This window comes from Prinia subflava, chromosome 5 (assembly GCF_021018805.1).
Source record: "Prinia subflava isolate CZ2003 ecotype Zambia chromosome 5, Cam_Psub_1.2, whole genome shotgun sequence".
Classification (NCBI taxonomy): Eukaryota; Metazoa; Chordata; class Aves; order Passeriformes; family Cisticolidae; genus Prinia; species Prinia subflava.
Window position 1 is genome coordinate 46219103 of NC_086251.1, and position 13904 is coordinate 46233006.

Genomic DNA, 13904 nt, shown 5'->3' on the forward strand with positions numbered 1-13904 from the left:
CTGTCAAAATAAAGGCATTAAAAGCTTTAAAAGAAGAAGTGGAACAGCTGAGTCTCAGAACAGGATTCTCATTAGATTCTAAACGTTTTCTAAGACATTCAAGAAAAGATGGCCTGTGAGAAACTAAAGCTGGATTTTTTTTCATCGTGTCCTAGAAGGAGATGAAACCAGTTGCTCTTTAATCAGTCCCCTTAAGTCAGCTGTCACAGGCCTGTCCAAAATCATCACTACTAGTGGATAATTCAGATATTCATATGTGCTTTACGTTTCTTGACCAATTTATGTTTTGTATTTAAATGATCATCATTGCTATCTAGTGACATGTCTTCAATACCATGTTTGAAGTTCATTCAAGCTTATTAATTTTTCTGTCTCTATCACAAGTCATTCTACAAAATACAGAGGATCACAAAATGGTTTGGGTTGGAAGGGATGCCAAAGATCATCAGTTCCAGTCCCCCTCCCTCCCCCCCACCCCCATGGAGAGGATGCCATCCACCAGACCAGGTGGCTCAGAGCCCCATCCAACCTGGCCTTGGATGTGGGATGTTCATGTCAGGGATGGGGCATCCATAGCTTCTCTGGGCAGCCTGTGCCAGTGCCTCACTGCCCTCACAGTGAAGAATGTCTTCCTACTCTCTAGCATAAACACACCATCTCTCAGGTCGAAGCCATTGCCCCTTGTCCTGTCACTACATGTCTCTGTAAAAAGTCCCTCTTCAGCTTTCCTGTAGGGCCCTATCAGGTACTGGAAGGCTGCAATTAGGTGACCACACATCCTTCTGTTCTCTAAGCTGACTCAGCTCTCTCAGGCTTTCCTCCCTGGAGAGGTGTTCCATCCCTCTAATCATCTTGCTGGCCCTTCTCTGGACTCTCTCCATGAACTACACAGAATTATTAAATTGGCAGAGCAATTGGATTAACAAAGAATGATTCATTGCAGGAGATTTGAATCCCCCTACATCAGCTCAGGCAGTAGCAACATTTGAACTTCCACCTCCCACTCTACAGACCAGCTTGCTCAAGTATAAAACATTGTACAGCATGATTTAGTGACTGTCAGTGGACAGGCAATAGAGTAAGGCACTGAGATATGGCTCAGTTTAACAGAACTGAAAAAATTGGGCTTGAGTTAAGCAGCCATTAAAAATAATAAGACTGCATAAAGTTCTGCGGAAATATACAGGTACTACAATACTAGTTAGTTTTGTTTATATTCATTATTGCAACCGCTATCTGGGTTTTAATAATATTTTCTTGGAAGTGATCTCTCCCTTGTAATGTAGTTTACAAAAATATAAAAGACCAAAAGAAAAAAATAAGTAGGAATCTTTAAAGCAGTCAGGACTTACTGCAAAGTTACGAAGCATTTCATGACCTAGAAGACCTAGAAATGTGGTATTTTTACAAGAGATAAGCAAGAGACCAAAAAGAGAATGGAGCTATTCTGCTTTTAGTATGTAAACCATAATTACTATAGGTGTCATACTTTTAAAGAGCAGGTCTCCCCAAAGCAACTGTGAGTAGATGGAAATTCCCTCACCTGTTTTTTAATTTCTTTTGCCACTTACCTAGAGAGCAGCTCTTCTGTCTACAGAGATGTTGGACAGTGTGATATCACACTGGATATGGGAATTACGTAGCAGAGTACTGTGGTCTCAGCATCTGTAGTGAGTGCATCTTTGGAGTCAACCTCTAGATAAGGTGAAACACCATGTGAGCAACATTATCAGGGAGATTATTCAGTTTACATCTTGACAATATCCATGCATGTTTGGCATGCTGAAAATCAGCTGACAAATAATGCCTTGCTGGTGGGATCTGCAAACCTCTAGATAAGGCAATAGAGCAGATTTAAGTCATTAATACTCAGAAAACATACTTCATAAACAAAGATAAAAATATTAAAAAGGGACAGATCTATGGGAGTTTCACACTATCCATTTTTTGAATGCATCATTCATGGTTAATGATGTGATTAGTGCAGTTCTAATCTACTATGTACCATGCCCTCCAAAACCCTCACTCTTTTGCAGATGTTCACAAGAAAGTTTCTAACTTAATACAGGAAATGTGAGTGACATTAGCAGAATGAGTGTAAAAAATGCCAGTATTTTTTTCATTTTGACAATGTGGAATGGCAGTCCCTTTCTTGGAAGATGCTCACAGTTGTCACCTCTTTGATAATTAAGAATGCCATTGAGTGGTCATAGGAAATATTTTTTTGCCAGTGTCTACAGCAGCACATGTCTATGGGATTGCAATATACAGTTGTGATTGTTGGCAGTCAGAAGTCCATGAAGTTCAAGGGCAAAAGCAGAAATAACGATTGGAGGTTTTTCAGGTGTTCAGTTAACACTGATATTTGTCTTACATTTCATCACAAAAACGTTGTATCAGGATACCAGTCACAGATTCTTTCTCTTTTTCAGTAGTATCAAATATTAGCACTGATTGATATATTATTTCTCCAACAAAATCCTTATCCACTTAGTGGGAGATAGATGAATCCTTCTAGCCATCTAGTTTCCCAAAGCATGTGGTTTTTCCCTTTGCTGTAGCTGTTTACCATACCCCACAGCAGGACTTTACAGGTGTACTCTCAGACAGCTGCTGAGGTGGTCCCTATCAACACTGGACATATTGGATGTCCAGTCCTCACACAATTATTATCCACAGTGCACATTTTCACAATCAACACACAAAATCACAGAGGCAAAACTGCCCTCTTTCCATAGGATTTTATTGTTTGTGACAGGGGAGGTTGGTTGAGCAGTAAGGAAACTTGAAAGGGTCACTGCTCTGTGCAATGCAGTCTTATTTGACTAAGTAGAACTTTTTGCTATTCCAGCACCATCAACCTGAAGGTCTAGTTCTTTCAAGTCTAAACACAAGTTTTTGAAAATACATTAAACAGGGAAGTATTCAAGGTGATACCTTCACCTCAATGTCGAAGTATATTATATATGATAATAAATAACAAGATATTTTAAATTAGTAATATTCTAATTAATAATGTATATATGCTGTGAGGTAAATTTAATTATCTTAAGCAGCCTATTTTATCTTCATTACACAGATTTACTCAGTATTCACTCCATTATTTTCCCAGTATTATTCATCATCTCAGCTAATGGTTTACTGCATAAATGGAGGTGTCACCGCTTTTATTTATCTCCCTTGTTAAACAGCAGAACATGTATAAAAGTCAGACATTTGATATCTATATACACTTTTTATTTGCTTAGGTGTATTTGCGCTTGGATCAGCCTGTAACAGCTGTGAACCTTTTCAAGCAAGGGTTAGAGCGATTTCCTGGAGAAGTGACTCTGATTTGTGGAATTGCCAGAATCTACGAGGTATGCACCCACTATGCAATCCTTAGAGTGGCCAAATTTAGCTGCTTGAGCACGAAGAAAGAATCAGTAGTTGAATATAACTGTAAGGTCATCAAAAACCAACTGTGCTGATTTTCAGTGTCACTAATGCAAAACAGGAAACTTTCCACAGAGGTAACAAGGTAATGTCAGGGGAGCCCTGCAGGCTTGTTTGGTTCAACCATTAATGACACCAGTGAGACCCCATTTGCCCTTGGCATGCAGAAGCAAGTCCATATTAAGTCAAGTTGTCCACATGTTGTCTTTGCTAGTTTATATATATTTCATCATACTAAAACTACTCAAGTCTCCAACTAGCAAAACTAAACAGCAAAATAGTTTGTCTGTGTTGTTTTTATTAGCACATTTTACATTTTACCATTAGTTTCTTAACACTCTGAGAACAGTTAGAATGTGAATGTTTCTTAGTTAGGAAGAATTTGTTGTATTAAGTAGGATTTGTTATAAAGTAGTTTCACTTTAGCATGTTAACCATGTATTTTGTATTTTAAAATTGTATATTTTCATGTCAAACAGTGGACTTCTTACTGTTTTTCACTGAAGGTTGGTAATGTGCTATTCCAGAACAAATGTTAAAAACAAAGTAATGATTTTTTTTTGTCTATATTCATGCTTGGCATTCTATCCTGTTCTCATCATTCTCATCTAACCCCTAAGCCTTAATCCATTTTCATAGTAAATCCTTTTTGTCCTTCAGCAAGAAGAAAACAGCTGCATAATTTCTGGAGGCTTTTCTTTCTGAATTGTTGAATAGTTTTTAATATGGATATTATTTTGCAGAACCATACATAACATTGCATAACCCTTTAAGGACTTACTAAAGAGCAGCATATATTTGATAGGATCTAGTTTTGCACTGACACTTGAGTGCAGGATTATAGCTTCATTAGCAAAGATTTGTACTGCAACACAGGGCTGCTTTCATTACATAGACTCACAAGTGGAACATATGTATCAGACATCTTAATCAGAGCTTTTCTTCTCAGTCACTAACTTTTGACAGTATGAAGAGTTGTAGAGCACTTTTGGTTTAAAAAAAAGCATAATTTTTGAATTATTACTGCTTTATTACTATTTCCTTTAATCAGAAGAAATCCTTTTTTTTTCTTTTGGTAGCTAAATACACTGCTGAAGTTATATAAAAGCTTATCCTTTAGTTATGTTGGGAGCACATTTTATCTACAGCACACAGGTAGAAATTATTCCTATATAAACACAGAAGTGAGTTTGATCTTTTATTTTTTTTCTTGTATGTGATAGGGTTCTCAGGGCCTTTCACTCCTCAGAAACAGTGCACTCTTATTTATAGCAGTGAGTTTACCTTAACAGAAGCCATGCCTACAGTCCCCCTTTGACTTCCAAACTCAATACAACAGACTGTCTCTTTTTCTAAAAAATAAAAACCAAATAAATCTCTTTTTGTAGCTGTGGCATAGAGTTAATTTCAGGCAAAGATATTACTAATATATCAATATGCATTCCTCTCATGGATGTGTGCGTTGCTTGTGAAGATGCCAAACAGTGGTGTTGAGTGGTATGATCAGAGAACTTTAAGAGCATATATAATTAATCTCAATTAGGTACTGTACAGGGCACAGATAAAGCACTCAGTAGATGAACATATTAAAATGTTCCATTTTAAAAATAGGTGATAAACAGTAGAAGTAATTGGAATTTTTCTCCAATTGTATAGGAAATGAACAATATCTCCACGGCTGCAGAGTACTATAAAGACGTCTTGAAACAAGACAACACTCATGTGGAAGCCATTGCATGCATTGGCAGTAACCATTTTTATTCAGACCAACCTGAGATAGCTCTGCGGTTTTACAGGTATCTGTACCTATGGAGAGGGAGGAAGGGATGGGGAACAGAAGGTGTGAGAAGGTAATATAAAGGGTTGATTCTTGTAATGTGGGAAAAAAGTAATTAGGTAATTAGCATGGGAGTATGAATTAGCATTTCAGCAAAATATTACCATAAAATCTGTTTACCAATTTTTGTATATTTTTAAACAGTGTACATCACTACATCACTACAAACTTGTAATCATTACATGAGGAATATGAAGAAGTATCAATAAAGATTATCAAAACAGTTACCATTCAACCAAGGAAAGTTCTTTCACAGCATGAGGCAGTTTGAGAACAGTGGATCTTACCCTCAACTTCAATTGCAGAAGTGCAGAAACACAGAAGGCACAAGATCTTCCTCTTTAGCCCTTACTCCACCTGAAGTGACCAGAACAAAATCCCTGACTTGGAATATGGGCTGGGTTTCCTGTGTTTTTTTTACTGAAAGCAATGAAAAGATAGTGTTAGACACTTCTGCTTGATTTTTATTTCAATACAGAGTGCAAAGGAGCGTGAGGTTCTCTCGCTAAGAGCAGATTAAATCAGCAAGAGCACTATCATCACATTTCTGTGGGACTTGAGCTCTTTTATGCTTTAAGTTCAGAAACTCATAGTCATGCTGCAGACAGCAGCCTTCTTTTTCCCTGGCCCTCACAGCATTTCTGTTTTTCCTATAAATATTAATAAACAGAATTTTTATAATCTCCATTTTGAAGGACACATTAAACAATATCAATGTGAATCAAAATCTGAGTTATAGTTGATGTGTAAGATTAATATGGATTCACATATAAATATACTAATTAGAGCAGCACTGAAAGATGGGAATCAAGCAAAAAATTGAAGTCTTAAGAGTTATGTCAAGTAATTGCAACAAACTACAGGTTGATTGATGTTGAAGGATTGGAAAGAGGAAACAGAGAAAGTCTGCTACATCTCTGTCTTACAGTAAAGTCAGATCACGTGACCCAGTCAAGAAGACAGAAGTTACTTATTTACACAGACTTTTGCACAGTTGTGATTCTAATAAAAAATACCTTGTACTGCCCTTCATGAAACTAGCATGTGTAAAGTAAGACGATAACACTTGGTTTTTACACCTTCTCAGAACAGGGAGAAAGGAGGAGAGAACTTTGTCTTTTAGAGCAGAACTCCTACTTGAAATTAATTTAAAGAAAAATGAAACCAATGTTTTCTTTCAATCTAGACGGCTCCTGCAGATGGGTGTTTATAATTGCCAGCTCTTTAACAATCTGGGCCTCTGTTGCTTCTATGCCCAGCAATATGATATGACACTATCTTCATTTGAACGGGCGCTGTTTTTGGCTGAAAATGAGGAGGAGACAGCAGATGTGTGGTACAACCTGGGACACGTGGCTGTGGTATGAAAAAATTTAACCATCTTTCTGAATAAACACTATTTATAAAAAATGTAAAAAATATTACTAGGGAGGAATAATTTCTCTTCTTGGAAATACAAAACCTAATAGCGTACAGGATAAAGTCCAGTACAGATGGAATGTTTATTTGCTCTTCAGTAGGGAAGAAGCAGCAAGAGAAGAAAACTCTGTACTTTACAGAATGTGGCTTTCTCCTGCTAAAAGGTGCTCCCCACTGTCTTTAACCTTCCCATCTTTCTAAAAAAATTACAATATGCACCAGCCCTTGAAGGTCTTGGCTGCAAAACAACCTAATCTGACAAAAAAACAAAAAACAAAACAAAACAAAAACAAAACAAAACCAACCAAACAAACAAAACCACAACACCCCTCCCCGCCACCCCCCCAAAAAAAAAAAACCCAAAAAACAAACAAACAAAAAAACCCCAAAACAAAACAAAAAAATTCAAGATATTTTTCTAGGAACTGTTATTTGTTTTACATGGAGAATTAGACTGATTCCCTCTGATTCCCTTGCCATAAAAAGACAAATTCAACACCAAATAGCCAATACTAAAACACTAAGTAGATCATAGTTAAGAAGGTATGTTCATCTGTCTTAAAGGCAGCTGTAGAAATATTGTGTAGTTGTGTCATAAACCTTATTAAATTTCTACACAAATTTTCTTACAGTCCTGCCCATTTTTGCAGATGTTCTTCAAGAAGGTGTGTTGGATTTCTCTTTAGCTACATGCCCAGAATGAGTTTGCTGAATAAAGTTTTTGACAGCTTTCTAACATGAGTTGTCTTCAATTGCTGATAATGATTTGTCACAAACACAGCTGTTGATCTTGTGCTGCAGCTAGGATAAACACAGTAATGTATGCTGCTTTAAAATGGAAATCTGAACTGACATGCCTGTGTTCTTCAGCATTTGTCACTTTTGATGTTTCACCTGATGCTGTGTCAGTGTCAGTCTTAACACTACAGTAGTAGTAGTCAGCTGCTCCATCTGAGAAATGAATCTCCCTTAACTTAAATATGTGTAGAGACAGAGAGGCAAGGTGATCTCTCTGGAGACATCTCACTTTTTCTTACCCTGCTACAGGCAGTAGCAGATAGCATAATCTTTAGATGACACTTGAATAATTTAAAAGTTAAATGAAATGAAGTGAATATCACTTGAAGCATGGAAGTTTGTGCTGGAGAGAAATGACTCTGTCTATAGAAAGAATAAGGAAAAAATGAAAGGATCTGGGAAGAAAGCACATACATTTCTGATCAGCATGTTTTTATTGTAATTTGAATTCCATTGTAGTACTTATGGGTGAAAAGATACTCCAAAAACCAAACCAGATGCATGTTGTTTCCAATCTTTTCACAAATGAAAACAGACTCTTACTTTTAGGGCATAGGAGACCTGAATCTGGCCTACCAGTGTTTCAAGCTCACATTAGTCAACAACAACGACTATGCAGAAGCTTACAACAACTTGGCTGTGCTGGAAATGCGAAAAGGTCACACCGAACAGGTCAGTGGTGAATCTCAGTCCAAGCAGAATGCTTCATTTAGGCATTTTGTGCTTAGCAAACATGTCATTTCTCTGAGGTGGAGGCATCATAACTTACTCTTACAGGCAGAAAACATGGATAACTGTTATACATGTTTCAGTGTAAGCTCCGTATTGCCATGCCATCTCCCATTAAACTGCTTATTCTTTGGCATATCCAAATTAATCATCAAAGACAAGCAATAGCTTTCCAATAGTTTTGCAGTTGTTGAGATTTTTTTTAATTGATACTCAAAGCAAACCCCACGACACTGTAATCATCACTTAAAAGACAACTTTGAGTGTATATTCAGTTTATAAATGTTGTTGTTTGTTGTATGGTGGAAAAGAGCAGTCAGATTAGCTCTTGAAAGCTGGAGCTTTTAAAGCAAGGAGATCACATTAGAATTTTGTCAGAAAACAACAAGTTCTTGATAAATACTTTTGCATCAATAAGCTTGGTGGTTCATCTTACCTAATGTGAGTAAACTATGTGTATTGTGCTTAGATGTATAATTGACATGCATGGTGGAATAAATGTAGTCATTTTTATACACATTCAGGGAAAACGAATATGTGGTTTTAGACAGAACTACTGTTGACTTCTTTTAAACCTTATGAGAGAAAGCTAATTTGATGAATTTATATATACATCATGGAGCTAAAATAAATTATAAATACCTTTTTTAAGAGCAAATTCTCTTAGAATTAACTTTATTCAGATAACATAGCAATTACCATGGAAACACTGAAATGAACCCAGCACTGGATGTTTCCAGTGACAAATAAACTTCAGGTTTACTTTCAATCTTGTAATCAGTAAATTTGTAGACATTTAATTCCCTAGTGGGGCATACCCTCAGTTATGGAAGTTGTGATTGCTCATAACTAGCACTGCAGAGCCTTTCCATTAGTATAGCTTCCTGTCTGCTTTAGGATGTAGCTTAAAATTTTCAGTTTTCTTTTTGTATCACATGTATAATTAAAAATTGGGATAATCTTGGCAATAAAATATGCACAGAAGAATTTAAAAAGGGATGACATTTTGCTTATCTTGGATTTTATTTCACAATGTTCTTTCATAAGTACTGTTGCTTGTACTCAGATTTTTCAGATGTAGGAAGTTTTAATAAATTCCTAGCTCAGTCTTGCCACAGTTTGCAGTTACTTTTGTTTTTAAACGTTTTGTAGTTTTCCCCATTAAGTTCTCCATTTTTTAGTAAAATCTTTCACAAGTGGACCTTAATTCTGCATTGGATTTACAGCATGAAACTATACACTCTGATACTTAGTTTATCTTTTTATGCCTCTATTTTGCTAGTGAGAAAAAAAAACCCTAATTTTATTAAAATGTTTGAGTGTGAAAGCCATATCATTTATATGATAAAATTTATGGTTTCAGGGATGCTTAAGACAGAGCTATCAGGGACAAGAGATAAATACAGTGGGGTGTTCTTTAAATAGTTTGGGTTTTATTTCATTTACTTGATATGTTGTCTTCAGGGTTTAAAATTGAATTGCTTAATTGAGTATGTCCCAGGTTTTTTTCCTGACTCAAGCAAAAGTCTTTATTCATGTCAATGTTATTTGATTCTGTTATGCCTACACTATTGGAAAATGGCTTTCTTAGTAAAGAAAACATAGAATGATTTCTTCTAAGAATTATGAGTATTTCATTCAATTCCTGTTACTCTCCCTCCCAGATTTCACTATATTATTTATTCATTTCTCTGTATAGGCAAGAGCTTTGCTGCAGACTGCTTCATCTTTAGCACCTCACATGTATGAGCCCCATTTCAATGTTGCCCTACTCTCAGAGAAGGTAATGCATTATCCTGTTCTTGTAATCTAAAAATTGAGCCTTGGTGAGGCAGGTGGGTTTTTGTGGTTATTGCTGAGAATTACAGATAGATAAGACAAAAGAAAACAGAGTGCATCAACTCAAGGAAAATGCTAAATTACATTTTCATTTTAATACCTAGAAATGTGTCAAAGTAGCCATTCTAATGTTTGCTTTTGGGAATAAATGAGGCCAACTGGCTATGAAGTAACACTTGATAATTGTCCAGATGCCTGGAACATGAACAATTTGTTAACAATTCCATCTATAGTCTTTACAGTCATAAGCTTTTTCAGAATGCAAAGTGTAATAATATCATATGATTTATTAGTAATGCTAGAAAGAATATCCTTTATTGATAGTATCTTACTGATCTCTAAAGGAAAATCTGTTATTCAGCTTTACAACCTCTGAATTCTTTGTGTTAATGTTCAATTTCATCCGGAATGTCTAAGACACTGTATTAACAGTGTCCAACATTCCTGTTAATAAGAGAAACTTGTACAAATTTTTTTCTTGTTTCTTCACAAGAAAAAAATTGCTCCTTTGCTTGTGCCTACACCTTCATGATTCTGTTATGATTCTGTGTTGTGTGGGCAGCTCCACTCCTACAGATGCTGAAGTACATGCATCAAGAAGAGAATAACCCAATAATTTGTAAGTGTATCCTCTCCATTGTGAAACACAAGAGGATGTTGAATAATTGCATTTTTTCCTTACTGACTGGGGAGTAAATCCTAGTGTGCAAATGTCCTGTTACCTAGATTTTGCACAAAGAACTCTCACAGGTAATGGGAGAAGACAGACAGCTACATCAGCCAGGTGTTGGTGCAGGGGGGGTAACACAGTCCTTACAGTCAGTGTAAGGCCATGGTTTACACACCATGTCTTCTCTGGCTGGGGCCTTGGCATTTTCTCCTTCAAAGAATTCTTGCTGTGCTGAAGCTCTGTGTTGTCTGATGCACAGGCAAAAAAGGCCTCCCAACTGTCCATAACTCTTCCCTTTCCACTCAAGAGTAATCATTTTTACAAGATATGTTCCCAAATATTTGGGTTCTTTTTTGCTGAACCCACTTTCTCAGATGCTTTCCTTTTAATCCTTCGAAAAAATGATGGATATTTAGGAAAAAAATGAAGTTCTCTAAGTAGGGAACAATTTCTTCTAAAAGCAACAGAGGAGCACCATTATTTCTCCAACACTGCTTTTTTTTACAGAGGCCTGATGGGTTGTGTTTTGCTTGTATATATAATAGCACTTCTATGGAATTTAAAAGCAAAACTTCTATTTTTTATTTCTCCTTACTTCAAGCACTGGGCATGGTGTGTACCTTGTCCATTCTCCAAGAAGTGGGGTGAAATGGAATGTGTTACATTGATGTCTCGAAGCATCCCTCCCATTAAAATCACATTTCTGTCTTTCTCATCCCTTGATGCAAGTGCAACATAATCCCGCATCCAAATGTCTTTATACTGGCTGTTCACTCTTTGGACCAGCTGTGTTCAAAATTTGCGAGCATCAGAAATGTACTACACAGAATGCAAAGAATACATGATGCCAACAATGCAGTGCTTGGATTTTCAAAATCAATTTTTGTGTTTCTTACAGCTTGGAGATCTTCAGAGAAGTTACACAGCGGCTCAGAAGTCTGAAGAAGCATTTCCAGGCCATGTTGATACACAGCAGCTCCTCAAACAGTTAAAAGAGCATTTTGCTATGCTCTGATGAGCAAATTTTTTATTATGTAAGAAGTTAGCCAGAGCAAATGTCCCATACACATTTTGAGAACACCAGCTCAAAGTAGATGAACTATACTTAATGCATTCCTGTGGCAAAGCTTGTGTTATTTTGAGTAGCAAGGAAGATTGAGTTTCAATTACTTATCATCTTAAAAGATAACACTTATTCAAATGCAGCTAGAAAACTTTGCAACTATGTACACAAGAGATTACAGAAAAGGGTTTTTTTCTGACTTGTATGCAGAAAAAAAATCCGATTTAAAACTCTCCTGGGTGACAATCTATGAAGAAACAGAGTAAAAATACTTCCTAACTGGTTTTCAAGTTGGCTTTTGATAGTATACTTTCTTACTGAATGTTACATTTTAAAATTAAATACTTTGAAAGAATTTTAAATACATATGTAAAGCAAAAGTTCTTATATTCCTTGCAGTGTATGAGTTAAATAAATTCAGTTTGTATGGTTTGTCTCATTTGTTTATGTAAGTTAAATTACATCCTTATTGCCATGAAAACCTGGGTTGATAGTCTTAACATTTCAAGAGACTCCACAGAACTGGTACAAAATCACATAAATGCATGTGTTCCTCTCTACTGAGGAGGGAGCTTATTCTGGATCTGGAGAAGGGTATTTAGAAGCTTACAAAATTAAGAACCAGTAGTTGAAAACGAGGCATTGATGAGGTGGTTACATGTGCTACCACAAAAACACTGCTGCCAAATAAATATTTGGATCAATCCAAGTACAGGAAATTCTACTACTAACAACAAATGAAGACTTTCTGTCATACTTTGTTTTTTAGCTAAAAGGATTAAATTTACATGAATTCTGAACCTGACCTTTTTAAAAGACCTTTAAGAAGTGTGGGATGTTAAGGCAATCTGAAATGGCACATCCTGAAACAGACCTTTGAAATCTTTTCCTCTGATATATTAGGAGAATGTCTAGGAGATATTAGGAGAATGTTCAGTATTCCTCTGAAACGTTCCTCTGATATATCAGGAGAATGTCTTAGCTTAAGGGACAACCCTAAACATGCTTATGAATCTTATGTATTTTTTTTTTAGTGTTTGTTACTTTTCCACCCTCATCTTTGACTTGTAGCTGGTGAGGGTGGATGCTGGGGAGCTTAGAGAGGTGTGCCCACGGGTTCCCCCACAGAGCATTCTGAAGAGGTGACAGAAACACTCATTAATTGCTGTCACATAGTGTGAAGTGCAAAAACATTATTGGCTGAATAGATGCAGCAGCTTTTATGGAATTTGATTTTGTCCATTTTCATTTTATATTATTGGAAATTCATCACAAACTATTTAAAAGGGAATCTTAGTTACCAGTAATCCTCATTAGTTAAGATTTTACTTGCTGCCAAAATGCAAGAATTTAGAGGGAAGTTCCATCCTTTGATCTGCGGTATTTATGTCTTTCCAGCTGTCATTACTAAACTTAGAAAGGTACCAGAAAAGAAAATTGCCTTAGCAGTTTAAACACAACTGTTAAGAATTTTTGAATGTCATATTATTAACTCGAAGTAATTTTCAAATTGCATAGTAAATAAGCCTATTTTTATATGAACTGGAACAGAAATGAGTAATGCAGCTTCAGTTTTTAATCCAGTGTGGCCGCTTGATAGTTCCTCATAGGTGCTCATAAGCTGCCACTTACTGTTTTCACTGCTGAGGTGAATGATCTGATAACTCCTTTTCTTCTAGCAAACAATGCCCCTTACAACATGGAGGTGACTTTATTATTCTTTTCTTATTGGGAAATGTGTGAAGATCGAAAGGGAAAAGGATTATCTATGTTAAGGAATCCTTCACGCATATGTGCAAATCAGATATTTAAAAAAAATTTCACCTCCTCCTCTCCCCCCCCCAAAAATACAAAGTTCTAAACAAGGATCAAAACCTTTTTAGCTGCCTACTCTGTGGCATCTGCAAGCCATTCCAAGTTTCTCTTATGTGGTGTATTTTGATTGCCCCAAAAGGCAGCAGCAATTTGCTTTGTTGATCTTTTGTGCCCCAAAGCAAGGGTCTGACAGTGTATTTTTCACAATTACCACTGTACAAATGAAATCAAATGTGGTAATGAGTATAGCAGCACAGTGCAACAACAGATGAATCAGCAGGCTGTTCATCCTGGAAGAA

General features: G+C 36.3%; 1 protein-coding gene across 1 annotated transcript in view; it reads left to right on the forward strand.

Annotated features, from left to right (window-relative positions):
• Positions 1 to 12225, forward strand: part of TTC8 (tetratricopeptide repeat domain 8) — a 42354-nt gene extending 30129 nt beyond the window's left edge. The window contains exons 10-15 of the mRNA XM_063399141.1: positions 3249 to 3359; positions 5092 to 5231; positions 6459 to 6633; positions 8039 to 8161; positions 9918 to 10001; positions 11626 to 12225. Of these exons, the coding sequence (XP_063255211.1) occupies positions 3249 to 3359; positions 5092 to 5231; positions 6459 to 6633; positions 8039 to 8161; positions 9918 to 10001; positions 11626 to 11742 (750 nt within the window). The 3' untranslated portion in view covers positions 11743 to 12225. The remainder of the gene's footprint in view (positions 1 to 3248; positions 3360 to 5091; positions 5232 to 6458; positions 6634 to 8038; positions 8162 to 9917; positions 10002 to 11625) is intronic.
• Positions 12226 to 13904: the final 1679 nt, after the last annotated feature.